Genomic DNA, 20,966 nt, shown 5'->3' with positions numbered 1-20,966 from the left:
TCACAGTCTCTCATCCTCCCTCGGAACAGCTTTTGCTTCCAATTTGGAATCGGGGAACACGGGTAAAAGGGGCAACTCAGTTTCATTATGAAGATCCTATCATGGAATGTTAGGGGTGTGGGGTCAAAGTAGAAAAAAACGATTATCAAAGCTTCTTGCGATCATATCAACCCAGATGATATCTGGTTCCAGGAGACAAAAGTTCAGTGCTTTTCTCCTCATCTGATGGGTTCCCTGTGGAGAGCTCAAGATGTCAAATGGGCAACGCTAGATGCTACAGGTAGTGCGGGAGGTGTCCTAGTGGCCTGGAAATCCTCTATCTGGTCCCTAGTGAACAGCTGGAACGGTGTTTTCTTCTAGTCGGTGGTCCTTAAAAACACGTCTACTGATCTTCAACTTCCTATCTCCTCAGTCTACGGCCCTTCCACGGAAGCTGACAGAGATAATTTCTGGATGGATCTTAACACAGCAAAGAACAATTTCGATGGGCCTTGGTGTGTATGCGGGGATTTTAACATAACTAGATACGCCGAAGAAAAATCCCACGGCTCCAAAGTCTCTTTTTCAATGCGGAATTTCTCATCTTGGATCAACAACCAAGAGCTTATAGATCTTCCCCTCCTGGGATCAAAGTTTACCTGGACCAACGGCAAACTTAATCCGACACAATCCAGATTGGACAGATTTCTGCTATCCACCGAATGGACTTGAATCCTTCCCCCTGGTGTCCCAATCAGCCCTCCCGAGAACTACTTCCGATCACTGCCCTTTGCTGCTCTCCTCAGATAATCAAAGCTGGGGTCCAAAACCTTTCAAATTCGAAATCTCCTACCTGAAGATTCCAGGATTCCCTCAGCTCATCAAAGATTGGTGGGCTGACCTCTCAGTGGAAGGTTTTGCTAGATTCAGACTCGGTAGCAAGTTAAAGCTCCTAAAAGACAAAATCAAACAGTGGAGAGCTAATGTTCTAGTTTCCAGGGCCAAGGAGGTGGACTCGCTGCTATCTGGCCTACAGGAAATCGATCGTTCAGTGGAAGGAGGCCCTATGTCTATCAAGCAACTATCTATGAGAATCCAGTTAATTCAAGACAAATCAGCCAGAGCCTTAGAAGATGAAATTTCCTGGAAACAACGATCGAGAGCTAAGTAAATCAGAGAGGGGGACAAAAATACCAAGTATTTTCACAGCATAGCCAGTTCGCATTTCATATGCAACGGAATTAATAGCATGTTGGTGAATGGCGTCCGGACGGAAGATAGAGACCAAATAGAAGAAGAGGCAATTAAATACTTCAGCAACCTTCTCAAGTCGGACGAGTGGAAAAGGCCTGGCCTCGATTTCCTGAACTTCCAAAAGATTTCTTCTTCCAAAGCCAGAAATCTGGAGTCCCACTTCTCCCTAGAAGAAGTCAAGTCAGCAGTAGACGAGCTAGGAGGCGATAAAGCTCCTGGTCTAGATGGGTATCCTATCTATTTTTTCAATTCTTCTGGGAGATTCTTTGCAAATGATGCTATGGAGTTTTTCAATGAGTTCCATGCTAGGGGGCGTCTCTCTAAAGATCTAATAGCCTCCTTCATAGCATTAATCCCCAAATTCCCAGGAGCTTCTACCTTTAAAGATTTCGGACCGATCAGCCTGATCGGCAACCCTTACAAAATCCTTGCTAAAGTTATGGTCAACCGTCTGAAGCAGGTGGTGGGAAACGTCATCTCCGGTAACCAAAGTGCTTTTATTTCGGGCAGACAAATTATCGACAGCACGTTAATAGCCCACGAATGTCTCCACTCCAGTTACAAATCCGGATCAAAGGGCATCATATGCAAGACAGACTTGGAAAAGGCTTATGATCATGTAGACTGGGGTTTCCTCCAATACATGCTCTCTCATATGGGTTTTGGCAAAAAGTGGACAGGCTGGATCATGGAGTGTGTCGGTTCGGCTCATTTCTCTGTCCTTCTGAATGGCTCCCCCAAAGGTTTCTTCAAAAGCTCCAAAGGTCTCCATCAAGGGGACCCTTTATCCCCTTTCCTCTTCCTTATAGACGGGAAAGCCCTATCCAGAATGTTATCCAAGGGTCAGTCAGATGGTATCCTAAGCGATGTCAGAATTGAAGGCATGATTAGCCCAATTTCTCATATCCAATTCGCGGACGACACCCTGCTCTTTAGTGATGCAAATCAGGAGATGGTGGGTAATATACGCACAACAATCAAATGCTTCGAAGCTGTTTCAGGGCTAAGCGTCAATATGAACAAGACCAAGATTTTCGGGATTAACATGGACCAGGCAGAGATCAGCTCCTACGCGGCCCTATTCAAATGTCCCAGCGGCAGCCTTCCTTCTTTCTTCGTCGGCCTTCCTCTCTGCATCGGTAAGCCGCTTGTATCTTTCTGGAACAAGGTCATTAACAGATTTGATTTCTACCTTGCCAGATGGAAATACAGATACCTATCCTTTGGAGGCCGCATCACTCTCATCAAATCGGCCCTATCGAACCTTCTGCTCTATTTTATGTCTTTATTCAGATGTCCTACTTTAGTTCTGGATTCTTTAGAAAAACTCAGACGTGACTTTCTTTGGCACGGGAAAGAAGAAGAAAAAAATTCCATCTAGTGGACTGGAAGGAGGTCTGCAAACACAATCAGGCTGGAGGTGCAGGCATTAAATCTCTAAAGAATATGAACAAAGCTCTACTTGGTAAGTGGATATGGAGATTGGGAGCAGAAAAAGGATCTCTATGGAACAATGTCATAAAAAGCAAGTACGGCAGTTCTTCGGGCAGGTGGTGGACCTTAGAATCGACCTCTTACAGGGCCTTGGCCTTATGGAGAGGCATTCTTTCCATGAAAAGAGAGACTCTCAAAGATATCAGTTTTGTTATAGGCAACGGTGCTAACATCCGATTCTGGGAAGATAGATGGATAGGTGATCTCCCTCTCAAAGCTGAATTCCCAAACATATATCGCATAGTCCCAAATCGCGATATAACAGTTGCAATGTGTACGTCTATCTCTGATGGAACTCTGGAATGGAATTTAGTTTGCAGAAGAAATCTCCACGACTGGCGATAGAGGAGTTCACGGCTCTTCTTCTTAGAATTTCAAGCTGCAAGCCGGATCTCCTAGCTGAAGATAAGATTAACTGGAGGGCAGACAAATCAGGCATTTTCTCTGTAAAATCTCTCTACAAATCCTTAGACTTCATCCCCTCTCAAATGGCAGATATAATGACTAACCACATATGGCAGTATTCAGCCCCTCCTAATGTTATCTTTTTCAGTTGGTTGGTCGAAAACAACGAGACTCTCACGGTTGATAATCTAAAGAAGAGAGGGATGATTCTCCCTAAAGTTTGCCCCTGCTGCATGGCTGAAGAAGAATCGAATAACCACTTGTTCGTGCACTGCTCCCTCATTAATCAGATCTGGCCCCAAATTCTTTCAGCGTTTGGCATTTTCTGGTGCTTCCCGATCTCAACGGGATCTCTTTTAAAGAGTTGGCATGGTGTTCGTGTTGGTCCCCAAAGAACCCCTATTTGGAGAATCTCTCTCTTGGCTGTCTGGTGGACTATCTGGGAAGAGAGTATTGGCAGATGTTTCAGAGATGTCTCTAATTCTGAAGCGTCCCTAGTGCGTAGAGCTAAGCAATTTATTGTCGAATGGGCTGCTAGTGTAGACAAGCTTAAGGATTGTAATCTCCTCTTTCTTGGAGCCCAATCGGTCCGCTATCTCAGCGGCCCTGCTCCCCGCTGTTCTCTTTGTTTTCTGTTTTTTCTGTTTTTTTTCTTTTTCTCCTTTTATACAATCTTCGTGACCCTTCAAAAAAAAAAAAGAAATAGAAAGGAATAACTGAATATTTTACATGTATTCTTACCTATTTTAATGTAGAAATCGAATGCAACAAGCAGCGTTCAATTCCGTTGAGCGACAAAAAAAATATATTTTGATTTCTTTCTCTAGGCTTCCTATGGCCCGCAAGCTCCAAAAGTCCCCAAAATCTCTCAGAAGTTGTAAAAGATATGTTTTCCTAATGAGGGTGGTGCCTAAAAATGTTTTAAAACAGAAATCCCTAAAAAAATTGCATATATATATATATATAAAACTTCAACCAACCGTCGCTGATTTTGCGAGTGAAACATCGAATCATATGATTCACTTCAAAATGCAATTTGACAGTGTGATTCATATCATACGGTCATACGAATCATATGATTCGTATTGTGAATCGCACGATAATGACAACACTGTTCCCACATACTAGTCAGCTTGGCAAAATATTCACCAATTGATTTATCTAATTTTGAAAAAAGAAAATCCCCTCATACAATTGATATTCTCGGGAGATTATATTCAGAGTACATATTTTTCACAATATCACACACACCCTTTGCAGCATTCAAGAACACCAAGTTGGAACTAACTTGTGCTTATATGCTATTCCACAACCAGGATCTAATATGGGCATCATTACATATCCACTGGCTATATTTGAATCAAATTCCTCTGTCTTGGGTTCCATGAGAAAGTGATCCACCTCTCCGACTAAAAGAAACACCTCAACCGACTTAAACAAAGTAAATAATTTTTCCCATTTAGCTTCACGAAAGTTATTGATGCCTTAGACAAAGAACTAGGAATTCCTCCTATGATAAGGGATCAATAACCACACCTTTTGCATCCATAACCCATTTGAAATTGATTTACTTCAAGTTACCAAAAAAAAAAACAAACTATAAATCAGATTTACACACAACTACACTCCACACAATAACAAATATGAATTTTCAGCCCTTCATCATCTAGGATTCAACCCACTGTTAACTATCCATCTCAATACTATGTCACAGGTAGCATAGATCTACCAAAAAAACTGCCTTTCAACACAAACTAATGGAAGAAAACCATTTAAAACATCACCTTTATGAAAAAAAAAAAAAAAAACAGCAAGCCTTCTTTTGGTCCCGACTTCTACACTCCCTTTGCGACCGATTGCATTTACTTAATGAAGAGTGAAGAAACATTGTGTTTTCTGCAAGAAAACAATGAGAAATACTCTTTTCTTGAGGTCTAATCAGCAGGCTAGGGTTTTTGGGGCCTCTAAAACTTGATTTGGATATTAGGGTTTTAAACAAAAGAGATTTGAGATCCGAATAACCCATGGAATCTCTCTTATACCATGTAGACTCATGAAAAGGATAGAAATAAAGAGAATAAAAGAGAACTGAAGAAGAGAGAAGCCTTCACACATCCCCATCTCTTTTTATTTCATTAGGGCTCTCACTTATTGCTGAAATTACAAAATTATCCCCTTGCTTAACTTAAATAGAGACATATACACGAGCCTAAAACTCTACCTAAACATTCACATTGAAGCCCAACAGCACATAGAGCCCACACGTGGGACAATTTAACATTTAACAATTGGTAACACATGGAGAATTAATCGACTCTTGACTTACCTGATGAACTAAACAGTTAATAGATGGGTGCCTTCTCAGAAGATTGTGAATGATAGCAATGATAACCAAGGCTCCTGAAGGAGGAACTGACAGCGCCAATCTGCTCAACTTCTTAGCAAATGCAGCAGCTAAGTATGCTGGGAGAAGTGAAGATTTCAAACAGGAATCCAGAAGCTTCACAACAAAATGTAATTCTGTTAGCGGACATTCAAATGGAGGATCTTCATGATAAAGATCACTAAAATCCAAATTATTTGCTCCTTAGGAAAACACATAAAAATGCAGCATTTCCTGACATTGCTTAAGAAAGTTTAAAGTCTACCCTGTGCCAGCAAAAATATCGAGAAAACAATGTACTTCTTTTTATTAAGATAAAGGACAAAAGAAAAAGAATTTATGTATCACAAGTCCTATTGAAGATTTTCTTTTTTTCTTTTCTTTTTTTTCTTCTAATCAGTACTTTCCATTGATGAATATTAGTGATATATCAATTGGATTATTTAAAAGGGTTATCAAAAAATTCTCCAACTTCATAATGTGCATCAGACAGAATTTCAGTTGTAATTCAAATTCTTTGACCATTATAGAAGGTTCAACCATTCGTTAGAGACATGATGAAGAAAAGGACTACAATATCTCATGATGTACATAATTGCTTCACGCATGCATGTACGCGCACAAACACATCTCATTTGAACTCATGTTAATAAACATTCGACAAGGGACGCACATGCAAACACATATCATTGGAAATCATGTTAATAAACATTTGACTAGGGGCCTCTTCTGTTTTTTCTTTTTCTTTTGTTTTGTTTTTGGTTTTTTTAAAGCAAATAAAGTTAAATATATTAGATGAAGTGTTTAACCAGCCCAAAAACACTAATCTGACAACATAGACCATTCACACTATCTCTGTTGATGACATCCCTACCGAAGGACAAGAAAGTGCTACCCATTCAATCCCTTTGGTTTTGCCCTGCAGCACCTATAAAGAAATCTGCATATCCTTAAAGATCCTGATATTCCTCTCTTTCCAGATTTCCCAACAGATTGCTAGGGGCACAATGCTCCATATGATTCTGGCTTTCCCTTTGATGGGGCTTCTACTCCAAGGAAGGAATTGATCTTCCAGTGTCGAACACAGCAACCAAGCTGTCTTGAACTCTGCTACAAGTTCCATACAGCTGAGGACACCTGACAGTGGAGAAATAAATGGGGTAGCTTTCTTCCTCTCTTTTGCACATTACACATCTACTGGGGATTGCTACACTACATCACTGCAATTTTTCAACCGTTAAAATCTTCTGCCTGATGGCCAGCCATATGAAAGCTGTGACTCTTGGAGGCACCAATGCTTTCCGCAGAGGCATTTGAAGCTAACTTTTCGATCATTGGATCAGCAGTGAAGAAAGAACCTTGCTGTGAATTTCCCGAAGGGATCCCATTTCCAGGATCTAGCGTCTGCTACTGAAGGAGAGAGAAGAACCTCATTTAGCATGCTGAAAAGCCCTTGAAGATCTTCAATCTCTTCATCCTTCATGTGTCTTCTGAGTGTAACATTCCATGACAAGCTTTCCCAACTCCATTCAGCACAGTCCTTCAACAATATGTGTAGCACCAGACAACCAGAAGGGTCTTGGGAATCTAACAGCTAATAGACCATTACTGATCCACTCGTCCCAGAAAAGGAAAAATTCACCATAGTTACCGACAATCCTGACCCCTTCTCTTAAAACTTTCCCTCCTTGCATAGCCATGCCCCCCTTTCCAGCCATGTCTCTCCACATCTTGGAAACGGGACCCCCTTGAGTAACCGGTTCCCATCTGCAGCAATCTACTCCATATTTTTCTGCCAGAACCTTACACCAAAGAGCTTCTTTCTGCACCCCAAATCACCACAACCACTTACAGTGGAGACTTCTGTTCTCTCCCTAACTTTCAATATCCCCAGAACAGCTGCTTCTTTCACCTCTTGAACTTCCTTCCACTTGACTAAGTGGAACTTTCCTGACAAGCCCTCCAGGAACTATTTTTTGGAAGCTCCCTATCTTCTTTGAAACCCCTGCCAGAAACTTGAACAAAGATAGATAACAAACTGGAATGTTGGATAGGGTTGAATTCATGCGGGTTATCCGAACTCCTAGAGACAGGTAGCTTTGTTTCCAGGAGGCCGATCTTCTTTCAATAACCAGGTCCCATATGGATGTTGATGCCGCTTCTGTCAAGATCCAAATACATCATAGGAAAACCCTGAGTTTTACACCCAACCTTGTTGGCTAGGTATTTGATGCAGGTTATGTTCACTCCAATGCTTGCCATTGAGCTTTTGCTTAAGTTAATTTTGAGGCCTGACATCACTTCTATACCACTATTTCTTCAATGTGGCTTAAGAATGAAATCAGACTTCGAAGATTCCCAAGAGCTTTAGCTCTTTCGCCCAAGCTTTTAATTTTGGTTTGATGGTTTGAAGCTTTTTACACAATCTGAAACCAACCCATCCATAGACATTAAAATTTGACCACCCATTCCTTCACCAAGTTGAGAAACCCAGGGATCCAGAGCCACTTGTTTTCAAACTTAAATGGCCTCAAGCCCCAACATGGATCACCACAATCCAACAAGATCAGGTTGTGATCTGAAGTTGGCTTAGGAAGGATGGTCTGCTCGGACATAGGGAAGGACTTTACCCATTCCTCATCCATCAGGAAACGATCCAGTCTACACATGACAGGCTGATCTTGGTGGTTGGACTATGTGAAAAGTCCTCCCTCAAATGGAATATCAACCAGATCGTTGCAATCCACATTCTGAAGAAAAAAAGACTTCATACCATATAATGATCTGGCTGAACTTTCTGTTTTTTTTTGAAAGCAAAAGCTTAACACATTGAAATCTTCTCCCAGACGCCACAGTCTTTGTCATCGGCTCCCTATGACCTCCAGTTCACGCCATAGGCGCCTAATCTGCAAGGTCGTGTGTGTGTGTGTGTGTGCGCGCGTGTTTGACACCATTCTTTCCGCACCATTCTATGGATCAACTAGAACAACAGAAACAGTGAAATCACCAGTCCACTGGTCAACCTCCAGGAACTTTGCATTGTTCCGAACTGTGATTATAAGTTTATAACACAAGCTAACCCAGTGACCACCTTCACTGTCCAAACTGAAATCCTTGTTACCCCAGATTTGCTGAATTAAGGACTCATCCACTGATTGGCTCTTAGATTCCTGATTTTGGAGGAGATTGACATTTTTCATCCTGCGTAACCAAGAACATCACATGGCTCATCTTTTGTCTGGGTGGTCCAGACCCCTAATGTTCCAAGAAATGAACATGGATTACCTGCTTTGAACTCTACCCTTACCGATTTCCATTCCTTTCCTGGGAAGACTTCTTTGCACCACCTTTCCATCATAATTGATCAACGACCCAAAAGCTTCCAGCGTCTCTGTTTTAACTAGGAGCCTGTTTGGACAAAGCAACTGGATTTTCCACATAAAAGCAATGTTTTCAATATCGACGATATTGACCAATAAATCCCACAATATATCTTGTATCCCACCTGTGCAATACGAAACACACAAGTAGTGCCAATGAATTCCACTTGGTCAATCTAGTGAGCATTTTTTATTTTCAATCCTTTTTTTTTTTTTTGGTAAATCATGTTAAATTAGAGTGTTGAATGGTTACAAATCCATGATTCTTCATGTTTTGCATGAAATAATCATGGATTCAGAGCTTCGATTTCAAATTTTGGGGGATATGGACCAAGTGGGAAATTTTGGGAAAAATTGAAATTTTCCAATTTCTCGCTAATCAGATGCAATCTTTGTATCCAAACACAAAATCAAACATAAATGTAACCTGATCTAGTGATTCTTGGTAATTAGGGGATTTCTCATATAAAAAAATATATTTTTAAATTAAAAATTAATAAAAATGTTCAAAAATATTTTTTCCCGAAATTCTACTTCGATCAGTGATCAATTGGCCCCTACTTCAGAGTATTCACGAGTGTTTGACGAAATCATCATCACATACAATTTAATTTGGGATTTGGGGGAAGATGGGCCAATTTGAGCAAAATTGGAAAAAATTCAAAAAATTTTCAAATTTTCTCAAATCGGAGGGGATGAATACCAGCGTTATGTTACAAAGTATTTTCACTGATATCATTTTAATATGACCTGGGTATGGTATTATTGGTTTGTGGAGCAGCAGTACTATGCCCAATCCTATCGAGATAGACACGATGATTTTGAGCCACCACCACAGCTCTGTGTAAGTCTGAATTTGTGGTATATCTTTAGTTTGCCACTTCTTTTTCTTTTGAATGTATTGCTTGTGTTTCTATACATGTCTTCTAACATTTATACATTCTATGAATATACTTGCATCAGTTCAGTCAGACAACACATAGATTAGGACCCCATAAAAATAAAACCTATTAGGTGCACTTGTTTTTTGTGATGGATTGATTTCTACGTATGTATCAATGTCCTTTTTAACAATCCATGACGTTTCACTAAAAAATTCGACCAATTTCCCAATGATTCTCAACAACAGCGATACATTACGCAATACAACCGATATATCCCATGCGATAACCAATATGTATCCATTTCCCAAGGGTACGACACATTACACGATAATGATACGGAAGAAATTGCATAAAAAGGATATGAAAATGGTTGAATTGGTTTATCCGAAACATCCTAGCCAAAAGCTGCCATGAGATTAATAAAGCCCTACTTTCAAATTGGTTCTGGTTCCTGACCAAATTAAACAGATATGCTATCTATCTGTTTTTATCAAAGCAGTCTCCAATCCAAACAGGCCCTAAATGTACAATCAGTTTATGTTATTTTATGAATAGTACAAGCCATTTATCTTATATAGCTAGTCTAATAGGAATTTAAAAACATTCGAGAACCAGCCAATTCAGCTCATGACTTGCTAGATTCAACTCAGTTCACAGGTGATGGGAACCCAGTTTCCAACAAAATTGCTGATACCTAAGAACTAACAAACGTTCTGGAATCCAGTCTGGTTTCATCAAATGTCAGATGGACCGATTCTCACATTTAATTCCAACTTGCAAAAGAGAGAAACATCCCTGTAAAACAATCAGAAAATAGTTGTCTTAATTGGACCACCTTAAAACAACATTACCTGAAAAAATCTTGCCCGATGTTTTGCCATAAAAACAGCAGGAACGAGTAATGCATAAAGCTTTTCATAAAAATTAGGGTATTCTAGCCCATGTTGTGTCATGAGAATGAAAAGACTGCTAAGAGCCATGACGCTGGTAACACCTCCAATGTCATATGATCTTGTTAAAAAATCGCTGCAAATTTTCAGATGACAGAGTCAGTTTCACCTTAAGTTTTGAAAGGAGAATTGAGATTACATAAACTAGAAATACAGGATTCAAGAAATGTTTTCACCATAATATGGCTGGATTTGCCATGTAAGGAATAACCATCTGATGGAGAGAAACCAGAACCTGAACAATATAACCAGAGAAAAAGGTGAGATAAGCACCTAGAATAGCATCTACGTGTTCCTCACAAACAAACAAAGAAATGCAAGATTAAGCCTTCAAATAAACATGGAAATTTTGTCAACCAACTATAAAACGCAAAACTGTGGTTCTCCATCTTTTGTACCCATGAGAATATATGTGCATTACCAACTCACTATCAACAAAAAAGGATGGATGGTAAAGTTTACCAAGCATGCATGAGAAATAGAAGTGACAAACAGAAGTAACAATGAACCCAAAGGACCACTGTTTGGGTTGTCATATCGATCATGGTATTAAAAAAACAATTACATTACAGCTGTAAAAGCCATTACGTAAAGGACAAGGTCGCCCAAGTTATGCGATTCAGATGGTACAATTTCCATCTTCATTTTGTTGTACTTATATGTAGTGCATGTGCGCTTGGTAAGCACTTCTTTGTAGCCAAGCTTCGACCGCGACTGCTCGTTGCTTTTGGCCACCTTATTCCGTCACCCGAGATCCAAGTCAGCTAATCCACCAAATCAAGCATGACTTGTGTTTGAAGCTTAAATAAAGTTATTATATAACAGGCTATAATTGTGTCATCAAATCATCATTACTCATATTAGACTATAAACTTATTAGATATTTAGAAGCCTAAACATAGGAGTAATACTCTTTTAGAGTCAGTATCAGGTTAATAGTATCAAGCAACCCAGGACAGCATTCTTACTAAAGAAAGGCCTGTTACACGATCAAATACAAGTTCAAAGCCAGACAAGAATACATATTTAGGATGCTCATGTTTTTCTCAAATTTTCAGACTTTTACATTGTTTCCTTTTAAAAAAGATTCAAACATGATGGTGCCATAACGGCTGCTACAGAGGTCATAAAGGTTGTTACTTCCTGTATTGTAACAATCACACCGCCAGCCGTTACTATTACTGAATACCCTGTCATCAACACCAACATCGTTGCCATCATATTGGTGTCCCAGCCGTTTGGGGTTAGTTGTTCTCATGATTGGTGGGAAAATTTTTATGACTGGATGTCCACTTCATAACCCAAAGGACAGCATGAACCAGTCAACAACAACCCAGTCTAACACTCCAATATCAGTAAAATTTGTCTTCACCTACCCATGTACTTCAAAACTCATGTTCCACCCCCTGATCCCAGTCCATGCACATTCCAGGTAAGTTAACATTGTTCGTTTTAAGGCTTCAAAGAACCAGCAGCCCCCACAATATATATATATATATATATATATATATATAAATTATATATCAATATAATATATATATATATATATATATATATATATATATATATATATATATATATATATATATCATTTTGGGGTCACCAATAATTGCAATATCAATAATATTGGTCGATATTATCGATATCACACATCATCGATACAATAGTGGGCTTTAATTGGAAAACTTCCTAGTATCCGTCGATATATCACAATGTATCATTACATATCACAAGGTATCGTTATGCAACGTAACTTATTGACAATACCTTAAGTGTGCCAGCCCCCTTTCCGAAAATACTGGGGAAATTGCCAAAAAACCCTAAAAAATATGTTTTTTTTTTCTTTTTAAAAAAATTGATTTAATTACATTCCATTCCTAAGGAAATTTCAACCACTCATTTTCAATTGTTTGGAAAGGAGATTTGGTGGCAGAAATCGAGATCAGAGCCTAATATTTTGTATTTATGACTGCATACCGATCTTAACATCAGCCGCACTTGTTTATTTATTTTCAAATTTTAATTTTGTCAATTATAAAAACTAATTAAAAATATTTTTTAAATAAATGCACCATATATTGTAGGGCATATTTAGTGTTACTATTTAATACATTGAATGTGCTAATAAGTGATAGGAATTATTGAAGTATTACCGATATCTTTATTTATTATTTTATATGCTTTTCCATTGCATCGCTAATGCTAGAGCCCAAAGCAACAAGATCAATAGATTCTTCGTTAATGTAGACACCCCACCCAAAATGAGAACAAACCACTCTTTGGCCTATAGCCAGGCTTTGATAAAAACCTCTCCAAGAAAGTTGAGACTCATAGAAAGACCATACGATTTAGGCATAATACTTTTTCAGCAAGTACTGAGAACAACGGATGGACCAAATCGACAAATCAAAGGCTCGACCAATCCGATATTGATCAAACCGTTAGGACCTTTAGGAGACTCAAAATGTGAACCACTTTCACTAAACCATCTCCGGCCAACCAAGAAGGCCTTACAAATCCAGATGAATTGCATGGAAATGGTCCTTGACACAACCCAGAAATGATTAACGGATCGGATTGGCGGACCCGCAACTCGATATTGGTCGATCATCTAGCATACCCGAAAAACTCAGCTGCGCACAACTTCGATCAAGCCACATTTGCCAAACTCCAAAGGTAGAAAAATCCATGTGAGTTAAGTCAAAAGGATCCCCAGCACCTCCCGGAGACAACTACCGAATCCAATTGTCCAATGCCAGAACCAGTGAAGAGCAAATTGAAGTTGTTCACCCTGTTTCACAAAACCCTTAAAACCCTTTGTACGTAGCAGCTGACATGCAAAAAAGGACAAAACTGACTAGAGGCCCTCAAGGGTCGCATGTCCAACAGAGCTACCTTTTTGCTATAGCTCTCTATACTTTAGCTACCAGAGTTGATAGGGAAAAAAAATAAGGTAAGCCTATAGCCTACACGGCCGCCTGTCCAATATGTTGCCTTTCAACCATAAGCCCTCTTTATATGACCACCAGAGCCGACAGCAGGAAAAAGCAAGCACATAACACACAGGCAGCCCTTTGATTGTTGCCTGTCTAGGTCTATTTAAACCGCACCGCAGTGAGCACCCAAGGCAATTAACAATAAGTTGGCAGAGGCTACAAAGGGATGTAGAAAGAAAGCATACGAGGGAGTTTTGGATTTCTGGTGTTGCAGGCTGCGTGGGTAACACCAATCCGAGGTTTTGAAGTGTTCGGGGGTTCCCAACTACATTAGAACTCTACCCAACTCAAGAGACGATTTCAAATTACAAAATTCGTTGAAGTCAAGAGTAAGATTGGAATCGGGGATATCAAACTATCCATTTTTCATAAAGAAAAAAAAAAAAAAGGTGTCTGGTCTCCCCTTTTTCCTCCCACATCTCAATTCAATCTGCATTCCATTCCACACATCCAAAGAACATTAGCAACACACTTACTTTTTTTAATTTCTGCAATCCTTCCCCCATCTACATTCTCTTTTTTTTTTATTTGCCTACCCGGGGCTTCAAACCCTGTGTAGTAAGGCTAGACGTAATATTGCTAAAGTTCTGCTAAAATTCTCTAAGAACTGTAAAGAAGAGACTACACATGGTGCGGGCAGAAAAGGGTGTCTAACCTCTTCCTTTTCTATAACCGAGGCCCATACTCAAAATCTATGGTCACAGATCAACCACAGGAGCCACTTAAGTTGGGGAATCCAAACCTTAAGCAATTCTACGATTTCTAGCTAGTCTTAGATTCTAAGCTCCACTAAGCCGGCAGCGGCGACTCCAAATTACATGCTTATTCACATCTGCGTCAACACCACACCAATCGCACCAACACATGCTAGAAAAAGCCAAGTGGGCCCCACGGCATCACAGCACATTCATAATTAATTATTCTAAGGCTGAGGACAAACAAAAGGCTTATAATCACATTGTTTACTTCTACTACAACATGCTTTCCTCCAAAGGTTGGATTTGGCCAAACCTAGACAATCTTGCCTTTCCCCAAATCTCAGCCGAGGAAGCCACTACCCTCAAATCCTCTTTCACCAAGACAAAGATCAAGGAGGCAGTGTTCTCTCTCAACAGATAAAGCCCCAAGTCCAGATGGGTTTCCTCTTGCCTTCTTCCAAGTCTTCGAGGAAATCATTAAATCTGAAATTACTCTCAAATTACTAGCTTTATCACTAACATTTTCTCTCATTGCCAGTTCCTTGTGCTATGGGTGCCTCCATCATTCTCATCCCAAAAAATAGATGGTGCGGCCCACCTCAAGAATTCCAAGCCCATTAGTCTATTAAGTGGTCCTTACAAGATTCTAGCCAAAGTTATGACCTCTAGGCTTCGGCCGGCTCTTGTAAGAGTGGTTTCTAAAGCCCAAGGTGCCTTTGTGGCTAACCAGCAAATCCTTGACTGTTCTCTCATCGCCCACGAAAGTAGACACGAAGCACCGTGAGGGTAGAAGTGTTGTTTGTAAACTTGACATCGAAAACACCTTTGACCAAATTGACTAGGATTACTTGGATTGCATAATGGGGCTCCTTGTCTTCAGGATGAAATGGTGCAGGTAGATTAGGACTTGCATCTCCTCTGCTAAATTCTCTATTCTAGTTAATGGATCCCCCAAAGGCTTTTTCTGCTCCACCCGAGGCCTCGGGGAGGGCAATCCACTTTTTGCCTGTTATTGTTCTTGAAGGTCTCAACAAAATAATTGGTAAAGGTGAGTCAACCAGCCTCTTCAATGGGTTTGACATTTTGCACTTGGGACCTTCTGTCTCTCATATCCAGTTTGCTAACGATAATCTCCTTTTCAATGATGCTTCTAACGTGGCGGTTAAGAACCTTAGGAAAACCATTTGGTGCTTCAAGGCCATTTCTGCCTTGAAGATTAATTTATCCAAGAGTGAAATGTTGGGCATCAATCTCACTACTGCTCTTTCCCATTTGGCAGAGGTCTTCGGATGTAAGGCCGGCTCCTTCCCTTTCTATCTAGGGCTACCCCATTTCATTGATAAGTCAGCCAATCATCTATGGGATGTGGTCATTAAACGGGTTGAGTAGAAGCTATGGACTTGGAATATGCGATATTTGTCCCTTGGGGGTCATCTCACCCTTATCAAAGCAGCTCTCTCTAACCTCCCCTCTAATTTTCTCTCCCTCTATCGATGTCCCAAATCGATTTTATGCAAGCTTTAAAAACTTTGAAGGGATTTCTTATAGAAAGGGTACTATAACGGTCATAAGTTTAATCTTCTCAGTTGTTATGAGGTATATGAGTATGTAATAATGTTTTTTGACATCCCCTAAAGTTTCATTGAAAAATTCGACCAATTTCCCAATGTTTTCCCAAAACAACAATACATCACATGACACATTCAATATTTCACATGTGATACCAATGTGTTCCTATATACCAAGGGTGCAATACATCCGTCGATACTGATATGTACCTATATACCAAGGGTGAGATACATCTGTCGATACCGATACTAAAAACATTAGTTCTAACCAAATGGACCACATAGTAGCTCCATGGTCGTAGTCCCATAGGAGAAGGCAATAGAAGCCCAAGCTACCTGAATAGAAGTCTATGAGATCGAGCACATGCTCAGGAAACACCCCAAAAGATATACTTGGAGATCACTACTGATAAAACCTCCCAAGAAGTTTACGGTGAATTGGGAGATGTTTTTTTGTATCTTCCCCTGCACAACATAGTGAGCATTTGCTTGGCAATGGCATCCCTCTTCTCTTAAGATAATCCACCATAAGGATCTTGTTAAGACAGGTTATCCATGTGACGCAGGGGAGGACGTAAGGTCAAGCACCGTCTTCCTCCAGAGGATAACTATTCCGAATCCATGGAACTTCTCTGGACTCCTCACAGAGACTTCTTGAATCCACGAGGAAAGAAAGCAGAAAATAGAAATAAATTCTAATAAATTCGAAATTGATTAATGAATAAATAAAAACGAGTTCACAACCCTTTAAATAGGGGTACCAAGCAATGGGAAAGAAATCAGAATCAAACTACAACTAAAACTCCTAGAATTCGCGACTTACTATAAATAGTAAACTTACTATTTATAGACGGTCGTGATGTCTACTAGTGCGCAAGGTTTTCGGCCAAAAATAGTAAGTGTCCTATTTGGCTTCACCAAACCGTTCTCCTAATTATTCTAAGCTCTTTTCACGTTGGGCACAACTCCTAAAGCCCGACGGATGAAGAGTTATAATCAAACTAAAACTTACTATTTATAGTAAAAACGAAAATAAAATAGGGAAACGACCGTCGATCCAGGGGTTTTTTGCAATTCCGGGTTGCGCAACCCGGCATAGTTGGGTTGGTTGGCTAAAGTAGCTCGTTCTACCCCAAAATCATATCGAGATACGCCCGATCTAAGGTCCAACGGTCCGGATCACTTCTGTCGTCGACCGGGCCTTTTCTGATCCATGTTGGCCATGAAACTGTCCGCGACCCGCTCTACATCACCATGTAAATTCCCTAACCAGTGGGACAGCAGTTGACCAAACCCTTTGAGATGCCAAAGGGTTGTCAGAGTCACTGTCTAAAAGCACTTGAAAAAGGAAACTTATTGAAAAGATTTGCTCAATTTCACATCCCAAATTCTATGAAGCTGCCTAGGAATAAATACGTTCTTTAGAAGATCCAGCAAAAGAACCAGACTGGAGATTTCCTCTTACCTAAGGTCTCACTAGAACAATGGACACCAAAAGATTCCTACTTGGGCAATAAAAAATCATTTTGCCATGGCCCTTATTGACTGGTACATAGAGGGTCTCAAATCCCTAGCACTACGAAACACCGAGTGTCTTCTAGATTCACACTAACATGTTAATCAATATAAATCATAGATGACTGGAGTAGAACTCTTGTGCCCATGAAATAGATCTCCAAACAGCAGAGCCAATAATGAGAGATGCAGTTTTAACATCCCACCTATTATTGACTTCCTCATACTTCGCTACAAGCACATCCTTGTCATCCCATGGAAAGCACTTTCAAATCTGCAACCTTCACCAAACATCAAAGAATAGATACCAGTACATCAACAACGAAGCAATAGTGGACTCAACGGGGTGATTATCCCGCCTGACAAGAGCTTACCTTTCCAGGATGTCGACCTCTGCTTATATTTTTCAATCACTCCATCCCATAGTCCCACACTAGGCCAGCCTTTGAAGAGAGGAATAGCCAAGTGATTCAACAAAAAAGTAGATACCCCGCATTTAATCTCCCTAGCTATCACTAACAAAGAAATATGATCAAGATTAACTCTTGCCATGCTACTTTAGAGAGGTGCACTTTCAAACCATAGACCATTTCGAAGCACGGTAAGATATCCCTCATATTTCAACAGCTTGACCAAAAAATCCCCAAACAACATAGTGTTATCCATATATTGAACCAGAGTGACCTTGATAGTTCAGTTCCAACATGCATTCCCCTTATTAGATCATTCGAAGTTGCCTTTTGAAAATGCCTCTACAACAATTCACCATCTATGGAGAAGAGTGAGGGGGGTGACGGAATTGCCCTATCAGATACCACGCCCACCCTTGCAGCAGCGCTTTGAAGACCTGCTTATAAGAATGGAAAACCACAACAATCATATACAAGCTTTGATCCAGTTGTGAAATTTCCATCCAAACATCATTTGACCAAGCAAATTAAGAACTTCCAATAAGCATGATCACACACTTTTGAGAAGCCCACCTTGAAGACAAAACCTTTAAAGCTTTCCTTTTGTACTTACCCACGAGTTCATCAGCGTAAAGGGCCCATCCAAGACCAATTTCCTGGAAATAAAGCACTTTAGGAAACAAAGACGACACTTTTTATCACCTTACTCAACCCCGCAAAGATAATCTTGCATACATTATCAATGAGACTAATCGTCCTATGATCAGAAATGTACCCGTAAATATGCAATTATGGAGAAAGTTGAAAGGAAGATCTCCGCCTGAAAAAGTAAAATCTTTTTTCGTGTGGTCCACGGTTGCATAGATCTTGTTAAGGCTGCCATATCCAAAATGACATCTATTATGTCCCAATTTCCATTGTTGAGCTAGCATTATCAATTAGATCAATAAACTTCAGAGAGACTTCCTATAGCAAGGTAGCGAAGGAAAAAAAATCATATAATGGGGTAGGAGGTATGTCAACCTCAATCTCACGGAGGCATGGGTATTAAAAAATTTAAAATAATAATAATAATAATAACAACTAAATAGAATTATACCCTACTCAGAAAATGGTTAGGGTAATTCAGAACTGAAGGAAATAACCTTTGCAAGAAGCTTACAATTAGTAAATACGAGACTCAAGTGGGAGGTGGGAGGTTGGGATACATCCCAATCCTCGTTGTATAGATCTTTCATAATTTGAAAGGCAATGTTGGAATAGCTTGGAAAATTTATGGATGATGTGGCCCTAGAGGTGGGTAATGGGGATAGACTTTTGTTTCGTGAAGATGCCCGGTGTGATATCTCCCCTTTCTACCATCAATTTTCAAAAATTTACAGCATTTGCCTGGATTTTATATATATATCGTCGATTTCTCAATGCTTTAGCTTAGGGAGGAGTGGGTATGCTTGGTCTCCTTGGAGTAGAGATTCCTTGGGGTGGCCCCTCGTCATCCTTCCCAAGTTCCCCTCTTTTGTTTCATTTTATGGCTTCAATAAAAATTTACAATTGCCTTTCAAAAAAGGCGCTGCTCAGGGACTTTTTTTTGGAACAATTCTCAAAGACATAATTGTCACGTTTCTGCATGAAAATGGCCATCATCTACAAAGTTCTATTTCTGAAGTAACAAATCTTCAGCATCATTATCTTGTTCATACGAGGGCCCTCAATGACAGGAGAGAAGCAAAATGTTTCTGTCTTTCAAGTTCAAAATATAAACCCAAATTCAAAGCTTTCAAAAGGGAAACGATAAACCCATTAATCACTAATGCATGGTATATAGCAATGGCATATAAGTGCAAAAAGAACATGTGCACCAAAGCTGGAAAAGAACCACGAAATAATGAAGAATAATGGTTTATCTGTCATTGAAGGATACCTCCTTGTACACATCAAGCGGGAGAGGTAATCTAAGAAAGGATATCCACGCTTTAGTAAATTTTAACTTCATCTTTTTGGTGACATAAGATGTAGGCAAAACCTGGATAATATGAGAAAAGAATGCACTCAATAGATGTATACAATTGCCATTTCATAATACAGTAACCAATATTTTATCAAGCCACAAGAAAAAATATATATATTATGAAATCAACAAAACATTGAATCCACACCCTAGAGCGTCATAAGGCATCCTCAAATACAGGGGGGAAGCCCAATAATTTAAATGTTTTTTTTTTTTTTCCCTTTTTCACAAATGCTGCCGGTCTATGATATTGATACAGATGTGTGGTAATACAAGGACAGAATCAAGATGAGGTAATCGGAACCAACCTAAGAATTGCCCAACAGGAAACAAAATGATGGAGAGCATATTGAGGAGTTTCAGCCAATGCCATATTAAAATTGGAGAGAAAGGATGAGAGAAGACATAAAAGCACTCAGATCAAGGTGCTGAGGGAGAGAATAATTGGTGTAACATGATTCATACAGCAGGGTGCAAGACCAAGTAGCTAGGAAAAAGCTACAAAGTGATAACAGATGTTGTCCACTTAAATGGTTGAAGCCCTTAATGGGATGGATGCCTATGCCACATTTGTATAGTTGTAGTCTAGCAGACAAGGTATTCAAAAATGGTTATACAGCGGTAACGGTGCCTCCAATTACATGATAGGAGGCTATAATGCGAATGAAATGTCGCACTGTACAGGTCCGTTACAGGCGGCGTAACAGTTATGCATACATCGGCTTTATAACTGGGCTGTTTTCACCTTTTTCCTCCAAATTTCATAATTTTTGCCACAGAAGTGTTTCTAACCTATTTTCAACTAGCATTGTGCAATCATTCGAGATTAAAACACAGCATCTAGCTGTTCTGGAAGAATTGAAGATGGGCCGAATTTGGGGGAAATAATTTTTTTAAGATAAAAATTCTCCTTTTCTTTTTTCTGTTTTGTTCTTTCTCGCTGCAAATGTTTAGATTCAGCATTATATCACCAAATCAACCAAATCTTGCTCGATTTGTCCATGTTTTTCTAATTTTCCTTTTTTTATATTTTCACTGTTTT

At 39.7% G+C, this 20,966-nt stretch overlaps 1 protein-coding gene across 1 annotated transcript in view; it reads right to left on the bottom strand.

Annotated features, from left to right (window-relative positions):
• Positions 1-20,966, bottom strand: part of LOC131243347 (protein NUCLEOLAR COMPLEX ASSOCIATED 4) — a 72,637-nt gene that overhangs the window by 18,382 nt on the left and 33,289 nt on the right. The window contains exons 8-11 of the mRNA XM_058242644.1: positions 19,838-19,939; positions 10,906-10,964; positions 10,631-10,805; positions 5,455-5,632 (exon numbers count right to left, since the gene is read on the bottom strand). Of these exons, the coding sequence (XP_058098627.1) occupies positions 5,455-5,632; positions 10,631-10,805; positions 10,906-10,964; positions 19,838-19,939 (514 nt within the window). The remainder of the gene's footprint in view (positions 1-5,454; positions 5,633-10,630; positions 10,806-10,905; positions 10,965-19,837; positions 19,940-20,966) is intronic.

This window comes from Magnolia sinica, chromosome 4 (genome assembly GCF_029962835.1).
Source record: "Magnolia sinica isolate HGM2019 chromosome 4, MsV1, whole genome shotgun sequence".
Lineage (NCBI taxonomy): Eukaryota > Viridiplantae > Streptophyta > Magnoliopsida > Magnoliales > Magnoliaceae > Magnolia > Magnolia sinica.
Note: the sequence above shows the minus strand (reverse complement) of the source record. Positions and strands in the feature narration are given on the sequence as shown.